Below are 19,414 nucleotides of genomic sequence, written 5' to 3'. Positions count from 1 at the left end.
TGTAACTTCCTAAATCTTGCGGGCTGCTCAGTCTCTGTGAGCCACTCTCCCTTCCGCAACTTTCTGATTTTGATGGGCTACTCCCTTCCCAACTATTTTCTGATCTTTGGGGGCTGTAATCGGTCCTGGACCTGTCTTGTTCTAATGACATATACCCTAGTAGACTAGTGTCTCTCTCGCCTTCCCTTCGCTTGGGTGGAGGCACTCCATATCCTGGGGCAAATGGCTGATACTCCCACAGGCTTATTTCACTTTCTTTTCCGCTATCCCTTCTTGTTCATTTAAGGCATTGTTGTCCGATACTACAAGCTTCACAGCAGCGCTCCTTAGGTTTTGAGTTTTTCTTATCCTTTTCTAAGGCTAATACTAGGGGATCTTGGGGTGCTACATTTACTCCACATTCTTTCTGCCATTCTGGTTTATTTCTTAGGGTAAAGAACATGTCACAGTAAATCACTTCGTCCCACTTGTTTAGTCGGCGAAGGAACACCATAAGTTGTAAAAGTGTGTTATAATTAATTGTTCCCTCTGGGGGCCACTTTTCATCCTCATCTAATTTACACAAAGGCCACCATTGTGTACAATATTTTAAGAGTGTTTTCTTACTTATTTTTCCCCCTGGAATCGCCCCTAAATCTTTCCAATGCTTCAGAACACACCCTAAGGGGGTTTTCATGTTTATATCTTTACTTTGTTGTCCTCCCATTATTACTTTCTGGATTTATCCCTTAATTCCTAACCAGGTTTTTCTTCATGTTAGTATTTCATGCACACAATTTTCAATCGCTTCGTCCGTCTCTGGCCTGGCTTCTCGCGAAGGACAGGAACCACAGATTAGGACTCCCTCTCGCTTCGTAGCAATGCTACATCTCAGTCACTCTCAATCACACCTGCATATCTTAGATAAAACGTTCCTACCTTTCGGTTTGTATTTACGCAGACTGCTTTACTACGGGAGGTCGTAAGATGTCACTCGCAGACCGTGAGATATTGTTTTGCCGCGGAGTATACAGCCAAAGTGTTACAAATACTTGCTTATGAGTGTTGGTTTTCCGCCAGATCCTGATTTTGCAAGGACAAATTTATCTCAAGATTCAGGTGCGCAGTTTTTCACCTTTACAAAATTTTGCGCGTTATCATTCCCCATATAAAACTGTAAAACATACTATAAAATGCACCTTTGTAAAACCTCTTTACAAGCGGTAAACAGAACTTTTTCTCTATACCTTTAAATTTCAAACAACATGTTAGTAAGAAATTCCTCACGTTCTAAAAACCTCTTCTCAAGGATAATTGTTGGAAACGTTCCTGGACTTTGGTTGGAAATGTTCACGAACCTTGGAAACAATCCTAGATCAGTTAGGAAATATCTTTTTCCTTTTAACTCTTAAAGCACAACGTTAAACATGTTATGAGACAAAACCAGTCACATAGGATGCCGTTTCAGTAGAATTTTAACCAGCCTGGGCCTCTAACCCAGCTTTGGCGGGACTCTAACCCGCTCTCCTCTATACCTGGGCCTCTAACCCAGCTTTGGCGGGACTCTAACCCGCTCTCTTTTATACCTGGGCCTCTAACCCCGTAGGGATTAATGCCAGGGCGTCCCCTTGGCTTTCCCTGGGCGGTGACGTCTCACCCCCGTCTCTTAATAGAGCGCTCTTAATTTAAAAACATATTAAATAAAATACCAGTTAATTTGAAGCAGGAGATCTTGTCCACCGTTGCGTGTAGGTCCGAGGGGTCTGGGAGTCTCTTTACCGACAAAAGATCCGTCGGGAGAGTCCCTGGGCCCCCCAGGCCACAGCCTTGGGAGACAGAGAACCGTCCTGCCACGGTCGCCAAATTGAAGCCGAATTTTTGCCCCAAAAAAAGCACAAAAGACTACTTTAGAGACAAAATTTGTTTCTTTAAAGCAGGAGGTATTTTAATGCAACGCGTTGGAGAGTTCCCAGGTTGCCCTGGACAAAGAACTCTGTCGAATACATTTAGCACAGCTCTTTTATACAATCTTAGAGTATAGGATTATATCACAAACATGCATATTCATTAAATTGCAACATCTACTTGTAATATTCATATATAGGCGGAGTCTTTAATTTGGGGAGGTTTAGAGGTGGGAGTTCCTGTAATCTTCATCATGGGCAGTGGTCGTTCATCATCTTCCTCATTCTAAACTTTTGAACTGTCCTGAAATCTTTCCCTAATTTGGATAGTTTGCAAATATGATAGGGTCAGGTTGACTTTTTTTGGCTCGTCCTAAGATTCTCTGATGTTGTTATCTCTGTTTTATGCTTTGAATGTTCCATCTTGTCAGCTTGTTCTGTTCCTCAGAGAATTTCTTATTTCTGCGGTTTTCTGATACTAAGGTTTTGGAGCTATTTCCACAATTTTGTGTTTAACCTTTTGTTTTTCAAAGACTGCCTCAGAGACTGCTTCATTTGAGGGGCTTCAGTTGGGTGCTCGGTGTGGAGCTCCCCGGGTGCCCCCACGAGCGGGCGAAAGTCCCGGTGCTGCCGTCGGCAGGAGCATATGTGTGTTCGGAGCTCCCGCCCCTAAGCTGCTTTTATTAATTTGTAATCCCCTGCGAGCAGGAGGTAAAGGGATTCGGGGGATTAACAGGCTCACAGTAACAACCACAATTATCAGCTCCGGCTGCCTGGGGCAAGCGGGGCACACACGCACGGGGCTGGCGGTGGCACACGCGCAAAAACACAGACCCGTGAGCCCCGTGGACGCACCGACACCCTGCACACACGGACACCCGTGTGAGTACAAAAACCCCACACAGCCCGACAGGCACGCCCGACATGATCCACGGGCTGCCATGCGCGCACAAACAAGGGCACACGCACAACCACACCTGCAGCTCTGCTACCCACGCAGCGCACACGCACACACACGTCCCTGTCCGCCCCGTCCTCAATCAGCGCAATTAAGCTCCTGCTGGCGCCGCGCGCCGCTGCCCGGGGGTTGGACACCCGCTACATCTCCGTGCTCATTAATTAATTAGCAGAGGGGGAAGAGCCCCCCCGCTCCCCACGGGCGGCGTTGGAGGAGACCCACAGACTGCGCTGCGGGGACAAACGAAATCCGGGCGTGGGGGCTGCTGGGGCACGGTGGGACCCGGGAGGAGTCTCCCCCTGACGGAGGCTCCCCCTCCCCGCTCCGTGTGGGCTCCGGGGGGCTCAGGGGGGTCCCGAGGGCCACTTTGCCCCCTCGGGTGGCTCCCACAGCCCGAGCCCACGCGTCGGGAACAGCAGCCCCGGCCATGCGTGGGCCGGGGAGGGGGGGAGGGAGGAGGTGGGCAGCGCTCCCCCCGCCGCTTTTGTGATGCTAAAGAGCCCGGCGCTGAACCGCGGCCCAGCTGCGGCCCCGGAGCCGCCCCCGGCCCGCCCCCCGCGCCCCCCCCGCCCCGCCCAGCCCCGCGCCGCTCCCTGCGCGCCCCTCCGCACCGCTCCGCCACTCCCGCGCCGCCGCCGCGCTCCTCGGACGGCGCCCACGGAGGCCGCGATGCTGCTGGAGCGGGTCCGCGCCGGCTCGGAGAAGGCAGCGGAGCTCTGCCCCTTCCCGCGGAGCCCAGGTGAGGCGGGGGCGCGCAAACCTCCGCGTCCCCCCGCGGAGGCGCCGCTGGGAGTCCCGTCTGTGCTGCTTCCCCCGGGCACCGTCAGGGCCGCGGTCGGGGTTGGCTGCGGGGCAAAGCGGGCGGCCCGACGGAACCGAGGGGTCCATCCCGGTCCGTCCCGAGCGCCCCACGCTCCCGCTCGCTCTTTCCTTCTCGTTCCCGATGTAGGAGACCCCCTCGCTGCCCCCCCGGCCGCTCCAGACGCCCGTTTGATTTCCCCAGTGGTAACGACGGGGCTGTCCCGGGCTCCCGGAGCGGCAACGACGGCAGGGACGAAACGGGGAGTTTTTGGTGCCCGATAGTTCCTCCCGACTGCAGGGACCCCCCGCGCCCCCCGCCCGGCTCCCACACGGATATTTCCGCACTTCGGAAAAAATTCCGTTAATTCTTCTCTCAAATGTTCTTTCCTCCCGTTTAACGAACGGGAACTGCCCTGTTGGGGCGGGGGGAACCGCACGGCGCTTCCCTGCCGTGCTGGGGACTCCACATCTCACCAGCGGTGGCACAACCGGGACTGGGACAGCGGGGCCGGCCCCGGTGCGGGGCCGTCCCGGTTCTCTCCAACAGCGACCGCGGCCGGCGGGGGCTTAAAAACTGGACAACGAGGAGCCGGCGCGGGGGCTCCGCCGGTGTGCGGAGACTGAGTTGTCACCGGCCGCGGGACGGACTCCGCATCCCCGCAGCCCCCGTGGTGGGGCTGATGCCCCCGGTCCTGTCCTGGCTCGTCTTTCCGTGGCTCTCCCCGTCGCCTCCCCGCGGCTCGGGATTTGGGCGTTTGACCTGGCAACCGGGAGCTGCTTTTGCCCTGCGGGGGTGGAGGCGACACCGCCGAAATCGGTACCCCCGCTAGAACGAACGACCAGAAAAGAACCGTTTTCCAGCAGGACGCGATGCTTGGTTTTGGCCCCGTGGTCTCCGGCTCCGTCGGGGAGGCAGCGGCAGGGGAGCGAGAGGGCTCGGTGGGGCTTACCGTGGGGATACCCGGGGCAGGGCGGTGGCAGGAGGTTCTCCCCGCCGTGGGGGGGCCGAGCCGTGCTGTGTTTGCTCGAGCCGGGGGCAAATCCCGGGTTTGCGGTTCACAACGAACCCGGCGCAGCGCCTGGCGCTGCCTCCCCCCGGCGCGACCCCCGCCCGCCGCCGGCCCCGTCGGGGTCGTTTCCCGGAGCCGGGAAGGGGCGGCGGGAGGGGATGTGGGGATGCGCCGCCGGGGGCGGGGGGGGATTAAATACAGCCCGCCGCGATGCCCTGCCCGGCGCTTCAGAGCGGCACCGGCGGGCAGGGCCGCCAGCTAAAAATAACCCGCTTTAGCGAATTAAATCCCCGGCGGCACGGGGGTGGCAGCGGCCGGGGAGGGGGGACACAACTGCCGCCGTGATTTGGGGTGGGGGGGAGGATCGGCGGGGGTGCGCGGCGGGTCCGCGCCCGGCCCGACCTCGGTAGCGACGGGGCGGGGGGCGGCGGAAGATGCTGCAGAGCCCGCGGCCCCGCTGAGCGAGCGGAGCTGGCCCGCGGACCGCGATGCAGCGTAAGAGCCCCGGGTCGAGCCGGGCTGAGCCGGGACCCCGCGGGGCTGTGCCGTGTTACCGCTGCCGGAGCTCAGTCCTGTCCGGAGCCGCTGCCGCTGTTGGGGTTGTTCGTTTGGACGCGGTGAATTGTTGAGGAGAACAAGATCACCTCCACCTCCACCCCTACGCACCCCGAGGCAGCTCTGTGTCTCCACATACAGTTGTCTTTACATATAGATGCTCTCGTGTCCTCATCTATCTGTATCTACCGCCGTGTCTATCTCTCTCCATCTCCATCTATACCGATATATCTGTATTTAAATATCCCATATTCATATTTTTACCTAAATATCTCTATCCATACCTCTATAACGAAATCTATGCATTTGTGTCTATGTATCTGTACATTTCGTTCTCTGTCTGCTGTATCTGTTTATTTTTATATCTCTATTTCTCCATGTCTGTATCTTTATCTCTTTCTGTCTCATCCCTGTCGGTATTTGCAGGGTGAAGGGACAAGCCTGCCGCGTTTTTATTTTCAGTGCAATTCTCGCAATTTTTGGTAGTTTCTTCTCTCACTCCACCCGGGCTACCCTGCCGTTATTTGAAGGTGAATTTTGGAAGTGCAGGAAAAGGGAAAAGAACTTGAAATAATTGCGGCTTTGCCGGCGGATCGGTCGGGGGGTTAATTCCGTTTCCATCACTTCCCTTCATGTTTTCCCGGGTGCTCCCGGGTGTGCTCAGCCCAGGGGCTCTCTGATCCCCTCCGAGCGGGCAAACGCTCACACGGCGCTGCAAAAAACGAATTTGAACGAATACTGGGGTTTTTCGGGCTGTTCCCCGGGCCACCCAGAGGGGCAGCGGCCCCGGGGGTGGCGGGAGGGGCCGGGCCGGTGTCGGGGGGCAGCGGGGCTGCCGGGGCTGACCGGAGCTGCCTCCCCGCAGAGATCCCGCTGTGCGCCGGCTGCAACCAGCACATCGTGGACAGGTTCATCCTCAAGGTCCTGGACCGGCACTGGCACAGCAAGTGCCTGAAATGCTCCGACTGCCAGACGCAGCTGGCCGAGAAGTGCTTCAGCCGCGGGGACGGCGTGTACTGCAAGGAGGACTTCTTCAAGTGCGTGGGGACCGCCCGGGACGGGACGGGACAGGAGGGGACGAGGGGCGGCCGGGACGGGTGGGGGTCTCAGCTCGGGCAGCGGCTCAGGGTGAGGGGGGAATTCAGCACCGGGACAGCGCCGGGTTCAGAACCGCGGACAGCGCCGGGTTCAGAACCGCGGACAGCGCCGGGCAGGGACGGGGATCTTCCCCCGGACACCCCCCGGCTCAGCGGCCGCCGCTTGTCCCCCCCGCCCAGGCGCTTCGGGACGAAGTGTGCCGCCTGCCAGCAGGGCATCCCCCCGACCCAGGTGGTGCGCCGGGCCCAGGACTTCGTTTACCACCTGCACTGCTTCGCCTGCATCGTCTGCAAGCGGCAGCTGGCCACCGGCGACGAGTTCTACCTCATGGAGGACAGCAGGCTGGTCTGCAAGGCGGACTACGAGACGGCCAAGCAGAGAGGTACCCCTTCCCCTTTCCCCTTCCTCCGAGGGCTGCAGGGAGGCGGCCCGGGGCGCTCCTGCCCTCTGGGACAGGCTCAAGCAGCGGGCGGGAGGGGTTGGGAGCATCTTGCCGTCGGGGGGTGGCTGTGGGGAGGTCGCGGGTCCCGCGTCCCGTGGTGACTTCACCTCCAACTCGCACCGTGTCGGCAGAGGCTGAATCCACGGCCAAGCGGCCCCGCACCACCATCACGGCCAAGCAGCTGGAGACCCTCAAAAACGCTTATAACAACTCTCCCAAGCCGGCGCGGCACGTCCGGGAGCAGCTTTCATCGGAGACGGGGCTGGACATGCGGGTGGTGCAGGTGAGAGCGGGGTCTGCAGGGCCGGGGGGCTCCGGGAGGGACAGACCCCGCAGCCCCCCGAGCTCCCCGGCGTGTCCCGCCCGCAGGTCTGGTTCCAGAACCGCAGGGCCAAGGAGAAAAGGCTGAAGAAGGACGCGGGGAGGCAGCGGTGGGGTCAATACTTCAGGAACATGAAGCGATCCCGGGGGACATCCAAGTCCGACAAGGACAGCATCCAGGAGGAGGGGCCCGACAGCGACGCCGAGGTCTCCTTCACAGGTCGGTCACCGGGCTGTTTTCACCCCCTCGGTGCCACGGGCAGAATTTTCAGACACGGTACAATGAGCGAAACCAAGCGCCCGGGGCGGGAGAAGGGCAGAGCTGGAGGGATTGACCGCGGCGCGGTCCCGGTGGGGGAACCGGAGCGGCGGGGACTGAGGAGAGGGGGGGACACTCCGCTGTTCCTCCCGGGGGATGTTTGTGTCGGGCGCGAAAAGCTGCGGGGACAGCAGGGAGAGCTCCCTGGGCAGGCGCTGCGATGTCAGAGCCGCAGCTCATACACTGCCTTTTCAAGGGACTCTTGGAAATATAAAAACCAGAGAGTTCAGAACCACTCAATGTTTTTACTGGGAAAAGTGTGCGAAAATTTAATTTTTTTTTTTTTTCATTTTAAATCTTTTTTAGGGGTGGTTTTATTTGTGTAGTTACTCGTTGGGAATCCTCAGCCCTGTGGGAGCTGTGGCAGCTGTGCTGCAAAAGGGAGAATTTGCTGCGTGTTGGGAAGGTTTCTGCGTCAGAGGGTCCTGGTTTTGAAGCGCAAATTTCTGTTGACAAATTCAGGGACATTCCCACAGCAGCTCCTGCCCTGCACAGCCTCATCCCGCACTCTCCAGAGCCGCGGGAGCAGGATGGGGTTGGGTGGGGAGGTCGGTGCCGGGGGCAGGTTCCGCACAGTGCCGGCTCCAGGCAGAGCTCCATCCCAAACGCGTGTGTGCCGTTTTTAGGGATAACGGGAAAAAACAAAAAGCAAACCTTTGTACATATTTACCCAAACACATCCATAATGTTTATGCACACACAGCTTTGCATCTCAACTCCTCTCTGTTTCTGAAAACTGTTTGATTTTCGAGTCTGTTTATGCACACACTGCACATCAGCTCATTAAATATGAATATTCTATAAATAATAACTAAAAAATGTGAACAGTTATTGAGAGCCCGATGCCACAAACAGGTTTGTATCCCAGGCAACAGAGCAGCTCTCACTGTCCATAAACCCCTAACAAATAAAACCAATTTTTGCTGGGTATTTAAAAAATGCTGCTCATTTTTTTCAGGAGTGTTTTTAAGTCTTACAAATACATTCTGGAACTGTGTTTTCATCAGCCTATTCCTGAGCAGAAAAATATCTCTATTTAATATATATATTTTTTTTTTTCCCTGAGAAATGGAGAGTTTTTCTTGCATTGGTGAATGTTCAGGTAGCTCCTAAAAATTATATCAAAATTCAGGATGAACCTCAAAGCCAAATAGAAACAAAAGGTGGAAAGGTATTGAACTCACTTTCCCTTTAAAGGATTGTTTTTAAATCACAGTCTTATATTTTAACATGTACTTTTCATGCATACTTTTAAAACCCAAATTGTGTTAGATGCTCGCACTGGGAAAAAAAATAATCATCCTGTGTCCTTCTATGAGGATCCGTCAGCAAGGATGGGAATAATAAGGAATTACAAGTGGGAAGAGCGGGACTGCTCAGCTCCCATCCATCTCATCTGTTTATACCCAGAGCTTGCAGGGGTTCCTGTGCAGCCACTGCCACCCTGACCATTGCTCCCCAGTAAAACCAGTCCATTTCCCTTTCAGATGAGCCCTCCATGTCAGAAATGAGCCATTCCAATGGGATTTACAGCAATCTCAACGAGGCATCCCCCGCTCTGGGGAGACAGGCCGGGACCAACGGGAGCTTTGCCCTGGATCCCAGCGGGATCCCGGCCCAGGACCAGTACCACGACCTGCGCTCCAACAGCCCCTACGGGATCCCCCAATCTCCAGCCTCCTTGCAAGCACTGCCAGGCCACCAGCCTTTAATCTCCAGCTTGGTTTACCCCGACAACGGCTTGGGCATGATGGGACAAAGCGGACAAGGGGTGCCCCAGCCCATGAGGGTCCTGGCTGGGAACGGCCCCAGCTCCGACCTGTCCACCGGCAGCAGCGGGGGGTACCCGGATTTCCCGGCCAGCCCGGCCTCCTGGCTGGATGAAGTCGACCACGCTCAGTTTTGATACAGGATCCACCACCCTGCAGTGGGAAGGGGAAGGACTCGGTGCTGTTGAACCCTTGGAATGATGGAAGGCCGGGCTGTGGCTGCCGAGTGGGGACACGGATGGGATTTCGGAGGGGACACGGCCTGGGCTGGCAGTGGCACCACAGTGAGTGGCATCCTGAGCGTCCAAACAAACTGCTTCTCGTGTCTTTAACTAAACACCAAGACTCGTGCTTTACAGATTTGATCTGAGGTATTTTGCTCTCTGTTGTCAGTGCATTCTCCAAGGCAAGGACTTGCTTCATCGCCCGCCCACACTGAGACGTTTTCAAGGGGAAATAAAAGTCCTCATCCACGGTGAAAGGTGTGACAGTGTCTATATTTCTATAGGAGAACTGTTCATAGTGAATCACTTCAGAAATCCATGGTAGGAAACTTCTCTGTTCTTCCAGCAGGTTTTTTAAAAGCGCACTAATGGTGATATGTTTTGGTTTATTTCGGATTCACATCCACTTCTCTAAAACGAAACGCTCTTTCACATGCCAATCACTCACCAACATTTTCCTTTGTGAAATGAAAATCATATGTTAATTCTGCTTCCCCCCCTTTTTAATTTGTAGATTGCTAGTTTGACTCTTCCATATGAGCATTAAACCGTGAATAGATGTATTTATTACCAGATAATTCCACGTTTATCACGGGGTCAGGAGGTGAATTTTTCTTGACCCAGGAACACTAATGGCTCTGGGCTGTGGGTCTTCTGCTTTTCCTTCCCATTTCTTTGCAACAGTTTTTACTGCAAAATGTCTCAACAATCACCCTGATGTCTTGTTGCCAAAATACCTTCTCGGGGGGGTCTCTCGGCGGGAGGGTTTGGTTGGTTTGATTCCTGCCATTCCCGAGGCACCGCTGGGAGTGTCGGAGCCAGCACAGGCTTTCCTGGGAACTCATCTCTGCTCCGGGCATTTGTGTATTCCCACGGATATGGTGCGAGCCGATTGTGAGGAAAGGCAAGACAATATGTATATTGTTATCTGTAAAAAAAAAAAAAAAAAAAAAAAAAAAAAAAAAAAAAAAAAAAAAAAAAAAAAAAAAAAAAAAAAAAAAAAAGGAATTAACTGTAGATTATGTGAATGTCCAGTGTCTTTTATTTATATTCTCGCTTTCTCTCTGATGATCAAATACTTCCAGGTTACAAATAAATTTGTCAGCTAAACTTTAACCAGTCTTTTGCTAAATTCACCTCGAAAGCATCAACGTAAGTAAATAAAACATGCTAATCTAAGAGTAAAAGCACTTAAACCTCGATGCCATGATCCAGCAAAGTGCTGAAATGTGCTTTCAATATTTTAATGTTGAAATATCTCTTCCAACAGAGGAGCAAACCCACCGAGGTGGAAAAGCTTCAGAAGAAAAAAATGACATTTTTTAGAGGCTGGCAATCCTTGGATGATCTGAAGGGGATTGCTCTGGGCACACACAGACTTTGATCATGGTCTGGCTGGTTTTGATGGGTCCTGGTTATTTTTTAGCGTTCATCCCAAAGGTGGAAGCAGAACTCTGGGCTGATACAGCAACAGCAAATACAGTCTGATGTTACCTGTCCATGAGCAGAAAGCTGGGAACGTGAAACACGGAGTCAGATACTGGAATATTTCACGGAGAAATCCGAAAGAAAAGGGAAAAAATCCTCAAGGGGTTTAAGTTTGACAGAGCAAATACACATATATTTGTTTGATTTCCATATCTGTCCATACAAACACACATATATATCCAGATATGAACATCTCCTCCACAAATGTCCCCCATCTCTTGCTGTGGGGGCAGCTGTGGGTTCCCATTCCCTCCTTCCCAGGCCTTTGCTCGGCAGGGATGGGATGCTGATGTTCTCCAGAAGGGAACAGGTGCTGATAATATCTGCAGAAGGTTTGGATTTGAGAATTCTAAATCCCTAGAGCTACAGCAGGGAAGGGAAAACCCCACCGTGTGACACCGTGGGTGCAAAAAACACCCCACCAGCTTGGACCTGGGGGTGACACGTGGAAATCTGCTGGTGCCTCTGCTCCTGGGGGATTTTGGAGATGGGGGAAGCTGTGTCTCCTCCAGCCAAGGCAGAAATTTGCCTTGTTTGGGTGAATCTGAGCAGCTTTTCCTTCCTTCTCCAGGAACTGAGTAATAAAGAGACAACTGTTGATCCCAGCCTGTAGGTACATCACAAGGACATTTCTCATGGAAATTTCTGGAGTAAATAGAAAACTGAAGGATTTGAAAAATCAGGTGGCAGAACTTCACCTAAAGAGAAAAGAGCAGTTTGTGCTTTTCAAGATTTCCATGTCTGGAAACACCCTCACCAAAACTGAGGGCAAGTGTTTTGCATCAAAACATTTTGGTGGTTCAAATATTGATAATATTTTCCTACAGAAGACTAAGAAAAAACTTTGGGGACGTTTATTTCCTAAACATAAGGAAATAAGAAGGGAAAGACTGAAATGTGGCTGATTTTGGGGATAATGCTGTTATAAAACCAGCCTAAATAATGTAGCACTTGAACGTGCAGTTTACAGATGTTTCTCTCATCCTTTCCCTCCCTGCAAATAACGGACACTGCTGTCCCTCTCCCCCGGGAATTCCCAGGGGATGGCTGAATTTAAGAAAGGGAGAAATGCAAATCTGCCCCTCTGCCTTCTGTGCTTTGCTCTCAGAGGCAGAACAGGCTGGAAGTTGCCGATGTTTGTGCTCGTCTGAACACACAGAGAGAAGGAGCTTCCCCAGCGCCCTGGTCTCAAATTCAGGGATTGCATTTCAGCCTCTCCTTTCAGGGCTGAGGTTCAAGGATTCCATTAATATAAATGCTTTCTTCCCCTTAAAAAGAAAAAACCAATTTGAAAGAAGCAAATAAAACTCGCACTGTCCGAGTGACTGACAGCTTGTAAAACCCAAACAGAATTAGGAAGGGGGGGGGGGGGGGGGGGGGGGGGGGGGGTTGCACTGCTCAGTTTTCAGGTGATCTTTACAACCTCTGCTGATTTCCCTGAGTGCAAGACATGGGAGGCAGGAAATTTTTGGGTATTCTCAGTGGGGAAAATCTACTGTAATAATTTTTTTTTTTTTCAAACAGCAAATTCACCTTTGTGCCCAAACCTGTGTCACCTGCAGAAATTATCAGGTTTTATGTCAAGCAGTAGAATGTGGGCCAGGTGAAATCCCTCATCCATGGGGAGCAGAGAAGGAGGATGGGGCCAGTTCATCCTCGATTTCCCCTCCAGTGGCTTATCCCAGCTAGGAGCAAAGGGATTCCCACCACCCCTCCTGTCTGACCTCATCTCCCCCTGCCCACACCACAGTCCTTGGGAACAAGGCAGGAAAGCCCCCAGACCCTCCTCTTGCAGCACAGGTAGAGCTGCTGGCTGGGATGAAGGAGAGACCCCAGAGATTTGGACTCAGTAAATACTCCAGCAGAGATGCTGCCTGTTAACAGGCGGCCTGAGCCACCAGCAGCCCAGAGTTCAGCCAAAAACAACCCCCACACCTTTTTTCAGCCCCCTGGTGATTTTTCCACCCAAGTCTGAAGACCATCCCTGTCCCTGCAGGGAGGGCAGGGCCTCTCACTGCCAGAATCTGTCCAGACAAATGTCCTGCATCCCACTCCCACCCAGGCACCGGCCTCTTCCAGGGAGGAAAGTCTCCGAGTCAGCTGGAGGCGAGTAAATCACTCCTGACAGCTACATCTCTACAGGGCAGTTAGAATTAATGTAACAATTTGGCGTTTAATGAAGCAACAACACGCCGGGCTGCGGAGAATGGCTGGGACCTGCTGCAGTCACATTATAATCCCTGCGGGACCCAAACGGCAGCGACTCCATCAGATGCCGACTTGTTAAGCTGAGCGAAGGGCCAGGAGGGGAGAGCAGAGCTGGGAGCGCCTCCAGCTGGGAATGGGCCAGCGTGGGGGCAGCTGAGCGCGGCTCCAGGGACAGCCCCAGCCCCGGGATGGGAATCGCCCCGAGCAGCAGGAGCAGCCCAGGGGATGGCCGGGCACTGCCCGGAGCTGCTGGGCCTGAGCAGGTCGCAGAGATGCTGAATAACGTTGTTCATGTGTCAAAAAAAAATACCGTGTGGTGCTTGTCAGAGGAGGAGAGGAGTAAATCAGCGCAGGGTGGGACTGGCAGGGCGATGTGTTTTCTAAATAAAAACCAGCTCCATCAGGTGCTCTGCACCCAAAAGTCTGATTTCTGCCCGCTGCAGGTATTCCAGCATCTCCAGGATAAGACACTGCGTGGAGGAGGGAGGGAAGGGAAGGGAACCAATGCAAATGGCTTTAGAGACAATCTCCCGTTCCCCCATGTATATACATGGCCACTCGAAGCATTGCAGCAGCTTGGAGGCTTTAAAATAAATCATGCTGTGCTTTTTTTTTTTTTTTTTTTTTTTCTGCTTGCTTTGAAATGAAAGCAACAGCACAAAAATCCAACATCCCCTCACTTGCAGGAGGCTGCAGCTCCTCTCCGGGGCTGGCTGGGGTGTGTTGTGTGTGTGTGGCCATAAAGCTCCACACGTTCTGTTGTGGAGCCTCATGGTCAGCGGCTTTAAGGGCTTGACAGGTTTATAAAGTGCTGAGTGTCCCCGGGGGACTTTGGCACTGTTTGCAGGGAAGATGAAGCGTGCCACATCCAGCTGGTCTGAGCAGGCAGCGGGAAATCTAAATTAATTCAGGAATCGCCGCTGTTTTTTCCGGGGGAGGATGTTGTACTCCAGCTACGGGAATGGCACATGGGAATATTTATTGATGGTGGGATGGGGGGCAAGGGCAGGCTCCCCTCTCTCGGGGTGGTGTAAATTAGGGCAGGGAACAGAAGTGCAAAGGGTGGCCCCAGGGCTGTGCCCCTGCAGGGACAGGGGCTCCCTCCCACACAGACACCCCCAGAGGGCTGGGCAGGGTTTGGGGGGGAAGGTTTATTCCACTTGAAACAGCTAATCTCCTCCAACCTGCCTGGAAAGAGGGATGGGCCTCATCCAGGGCTCTGCAGGTGAGGTCAGAGGGAGGTTATCTAATGGCTCCTGGCTCCCCTTATCCAGGAGCCATCCAGGAGGGATGGTGGTCACCTCCTGGTTAAGGAAGGGCTGAGTTCACGTATCGCTGCACCAGAACCATCACCCTCCCAGGTGCAGTTGGATGGAGGTCTCACAGCCCAAGTGGTGTCTTGTCTGAGGTTGATGAAGCCAAGCCAGGCTGTGTGTGCTGGGCAGAGCCAGGGTGGCAGAAGGGAGCAGTGCTAAAAAGAGGTTTGTTTTCACTGTGCTCTTTGGAAAGTGAAGTTAAACATCCCATGCGGTCTTCGGTGCCCCCCTCGGGCCCTCCTCCAGCAGCACCTGCTCTGATGGCTCTGACCAGTCCAGATTGAGAGCCAAGGGGAGCCTTTGAGCCTCAGTGAGGGAGGATTTGGGCAGCAGACCCCTCTATTTGGGAACTGGGCTCCAGTTGTTGAGTTTATCACATTGAATTGGCTTCATATTATGCGATGCTTTGATGAGAGTGATTGAGAAGGAGCAGAGCCAGGTCCTGCCTGTTCCTTGCCACCAGCAGTGCTTAGCACAGCCTTTTCATTTTCATTTTCTGAACATTCCCTCCTCACCGTGGCCTGTTTCTGACAGGAGGCTGCCACGAACTTCAAAATTAATTTTCCTGGACTATCCTAATCACTCTAGTTGAAACATCCCCTTGTTATGCCTTTATTGGGATTTGGCTCTGGGGGATAAGGGGGTTTTGATGAACCTGCCTGATGTGGCGAAATTAAAACTTATTCTGGTTTTAATTTGTACTAATCATACACTCAGAAATAAAGAATTGGTCCCCCAAGTGTTTTTCTGGACTGGAGGGCCAGGCTCATTTATTTGCAGGGATTAATAAGCTGCACGCTAACTGTGGGATGCTGATATTAGCCATGTCCCAGGACCACACTGATGCCCAGAGCCACTGAAACACAGATTTGGGCAGGTTTTTATCACCAGATTTGCCAACAGAAAAATCGTGAATCTCAGAAAGAGATTCCCTTGTGTGAGTTGAAGCATCTCATTAACTGAGACGAGCACTAATTGACACGCTTTGAGCTGGTGGGGTATTTCTGTCCCGCTTCAATATTAGGGGAAGCAGGTTGTGTCCTGTGTGTGAGTTGAACTTGCAGTGCCATGGGGACAGAACTCACCTGGGAGTCACCTCCTGCTTCCAGCATGGCAGATGTTTTGCTTTCTGAAGACACAAACGCTCAGCAGAGGATGGAAGAAGGGAAAGCCAGAGTGCCTTTTGTTTTTAGGGTCATGTCTGCTCCTGCTGTGAGTTAGTAGAGGAATGGTGTCAAACTTCAGGCTCCCCAGGGACACCTTCCACTGGCCCATGTTGCTCCAAGCCCCCTCCAACGTGGCCTTGAACACTTCCAGGGATGGGAATAGCTCTGTTTAGCTCTGTATGTGCCTGCAGGTGCCTCCTGCCCCAGGTACCTCTGCATGTTGGGGACTGAGTGTGCACACCATGACACTGCCTCTGACTGGGGATGCTCCAGCTATGGGTTGGAAAGTAAAGCCAAGACTTATCTCGGGGATTTTTCTGCTGTCACAGCCCAACCTGGTGGTGATTCTGAGCCTGGAGGTCAAATTCACCTTTGAAAAGCAGAGCTGAAGGCACTCATGCTCGAGGCAGGAGGACACTGGCGGTTAAAACCCCTGGCAGGTTGGGTTTTGGGGAGCTGGGTCACTCCTCACAGCTCAGCCAGCCCCACTAATGAACCAGCTCTCTCTGGAGTCACCTCTCCTCCATCAATTAAAGCCCTTTGGTGTGAAGAGGAATTGAGGAAGGGCTCTTGATGCAGCTCCACTGCCCACAGATGTTACTGAGTATCCATTACGGCCCGTGAAAGCCTTGTCAACATTTTTCCAAGGAAGAATGAAAATGTAAATAACTTTAAAATGATTCAGTGTCACTGTGGTATGGAAAAAGGTCATGCTGCTGGAGACCATTCATCTTTTTGCCGATTTCAAGAGCTTTTTTCCTATTACATTTTTTGAAATTAATGTTTTTAAACATTACCCAAAGTAACGTTAACAATTAGGGGGTTTGTGGGATTGATCGTTATGCAGGCTGGGATTTAAACTGGAGAAGATTTGTTTTAGGTGGTCGTTGCCGAGGGGTTTTAACAGACTTTTTGATTTAGTGCTTATAAAAATGATTGCATGTCTTAATGCAAAGGCAGACCCACGTCCTGAATTCCCATGTAAATATGGGGGGGTGGAGTATTCTTTGGGAATGAGGTTCGGATTATGGAAGAAGAGCTTGTATCTGGATGTAAATGATAAAATACGTGTCTGAGGTGAGACTGAAGGGAGAGGGGCCTTATTTGTGGGTAAGGGATCAGGGGAAACACAGGTTGGAGGCTCTGTTTGCCCTTGTGCCCATAAAGTGCTGCTGTTCAGCACATTTGGAACTCTGTGCTCTGTGGGAAAAAACCCCTCTGAGATCACCGAGTGCCACCATTCACCCAGCACTCAGCCGTGTCCCTGAGCCCCACAGCCCCACGGTTTCGCTTGGAAAGGCTGAGGTAAAGATGCTCTTTGCATCTGTTGCGCTGAGGGCAGCAGTGCCAGCGGTGACAGGCTGTCAGGGGGAGATGGGACGTGGCTCCTGCCCTGGCAGAGCTCAGCCCACCTAACGAGGTGGGCCAAGACCTCCTCGTTAACCCTCTGCTCCAGCTGTCACGGGGCTCATCTCCCCCCCCCGAGGGGGAAAACAGGTGACACTTTGAAGGCTCCCCTGCCCAGGAGGGAGGTTTGGGGAAGGGGGGAAATAGCTGTGCTGTACCAGCAGTGCTTGACCCGCCGAGATGGACTCGCATTTTTCACCTCCCTTGCCCCTGCCACAGCAAGTGTGAGGGAGCAGAGGATGCCACAGCTGGTGCTTTGCATGTAATTTTCACCCTCTTGTTAATGACCTTGCAGGGATTAGCATGGCCTTCTCCATATGCCAGTAGATTATGTCTGTTGGCAGCTGCTGCTACTGGAGCAAAATGGGATAGTTTTCATTAGGAGTGCTTGACACTGGGCTGCCCTGGGTGTCGTCAATCCTAAACTGTCAGTGCCGGTGAATAAAGCAGCGTACAGATGTGATTTATTAGATGTGCTGCTGCTCGGCTGAAAATGTGGCATTTCCAAGTCAGCAAGGTCTTGCAGAAGTGTGAAAGGGATCTTCTTGCTCTTCCCTACGCGCTCACCCTTCCACCCACGGGCTCTGTGGGGATGGATGGCAACACTGGGTGGAAAATCCACCCTGAAATGGTTGAGGGACACGAGGAGTGGGATAAAATAACTCCCTGTGCTGCTCAGTGTAGCTACTCACTAGTAAATACATGCGTGTTTGTTTTTATTTTATTTTTTTTTTATCTTATTTTAATTTTTTTAGCAGCTTTAACTTGCAAATATGTTTTGAAAGAGAATTTCTGTCCGACTTGGATAAGGGATGGGAGAAGCAGGCTCCGTTCCTCAGCTTTGGAACACGTCTTGACTTTGAAATGATTTAATTTTGATGATTAAGAAAATATTCACATTTACCACACAGACCTCTCCCCCTCTAATTCGAGCAGTGCAGAGGGAATTCGGGTTTCGGTATCATTTTACTCCTGTAACTGAATCAGGGGCATATCCTGAATTATTTTTGGAGTCTGAGGGGGGCACAGTTTCTGGGGTGCAGGGCAGGGGGTGGCAGCTGGGTGAGGGAGGGATGCTGCAGAGGCTTCCCTGGGAGGAACCAGGCTCTCTGTGTTCTGCAAGGTTATTAATCCCCTGTTTATCCTGTTTTAAAATAAGCAGTTTAAAGGAGGCTGTCAAGATGATAGGCCACAAATCCATGTCATTCGTTTGATTTGCAACAGCAAAGCTGAACCCTTCGTGTGTCCCTCCCTTAGCACGAGGGGGGTTGTGCTCCCCAGACTCGTCAGGAATATCCCAGCCCATCCTGGCTGGAGGGACCCGCTCCTTAGGCTGGAATGCTCATTTGGAAGGGCCAGGGACTCTCCCTGGGAGCTCCCAGACAGCCACTCACGGGGTTCAGGAGTGCTCTTTGGGGCTGTGCCCACCTGACAGACCCATCTGTCACTGGTGGATTGACCAGCAGACCTGGGGAAGGGCTCCAGTCCCGGAACCCCTCACTCTGGTGCTGCTCCCAAGAGCAGACCCAGCAGCCCTTCTGAGCAGAACAGCCTCATTATTGCCATTTAACCACTTGAAGACTCTCTTTGTAAGTTCAGTAGCCCCAGTTCACTATTTAAGGCGTGTCAGGGGAGGATTAACAGCCATGCTAATAACCAGGTATGATTCATCTTCTGTAAATATGTCTCTTATCATCAGTGGGTAATTACTTCATGAGAAATGGTTCTGATTAAATCTAAATTAATAGTGTATATGGAAGATTTGGTTTAAAAGTGGGGACGTAAAGTGAATTTTCCTCATTTATTGCAGTACAAAAGCTTGTGGCAGAGCTGGATGAACCCAAATACCCAACAGGCACAACTGAAAAAAAGGACAAATTTGGATCAAAAGAATTTCTTGGCACGCAGTAGCTTGAAAACACATCCAAATATTGCCTGTGGGCAAAGCTCCTGGTGCCCTGGGGCTGAGGGGGGTCTTTGGGCAGGTCTGGATGAGCTGGGCACTGCAGGGGGGGTCATTTTGTGCCCCAGGGACAGGGGGTGGGGGCTGCAGGTGCCTGGGGAGCAACTTACTGTGAGCCCACAGAGATTTCCTAGTCAGAAGATGACCCAGGGGAGTGGTGAAAGGGTGTGGACAGGGGATGATGAATGAGGGAGGAGGGGAAAGAAAAAAAAAAAAAAAAAAGATACAAGAATGGAGAATGTAAAAAGAAGTGCTTGAACTCCAGCTGTGGCAGAGTTACACCCCAGATGGGCTGGACTTGTGCATTCAGCAGCAGGAATAAAACATCTCCCTGGACAATCAGAGGCAGGATGGCACAGACAGTTCTCTCTATCTGGCAAAATAATCCAGGTTAGCCAACAGGGAGAGTTCTGAAACACCCAGGAGGTAAATCGAACAGTCTATCATCTGCAAACCAAACTCCAATCCCAAATAAAGGCAGAATAA

General features: G+C 52.5%; 1 protein-coding gene across 1 annotated transcript; it reads left to right on the top strand.

Moving 5' to 3' along the window:
* Positions 1-3,471: 3,471 nt before the first annotated feature.
* On the top strand, positions 3,472-9,391 carry LHX3 (LIM homeobox 3). Its single transcript, XM_027887147.1, has 6 exons — positions 3,472-3,580; positions 6,073-6,244; positions 6,485-6,687; positions 6,879-7,030; positions 7,117-7,288; positions 8,875-9,391. Exons 1-6 carry the CDS (start codon positions 3,511-3,513, stop codon positions 9,291-9,293), a joined length of 1,188 nt encoding a protein of 395 aa, XP_027742948.1. The 5' UTR covers positions 3,472-3,510; the 3' UTR covers positions 9,294-9,391.
* The last annotated feature ends 10,023 nt before the right edge of the window (positions 9,392-19,414 follow it).

The sequence above is a fragment of the Empidonax traillii genome, unplaced genomic scaffold, assembly GCF_003031625.1.
Source record: "Empidonax traillii isolate 1590-97213 ecotype Southwest subspecies unplaced genomic scaffold, ASM303162v1 scaffold204:size1584377, whole genome shotgun sequence".
Classification (NCBI taxonomy): Eukaryota; Metazoa; Chordata; class Aves; order Passeriformes; family Tyrannidae; genus Empidonax; species Empidonax traillii.
The sequence above is the reverse complement of the archived record's forward strand: the minus strand, read 5'-3'. Positions and strand labels throughout refer to the sequence as shown.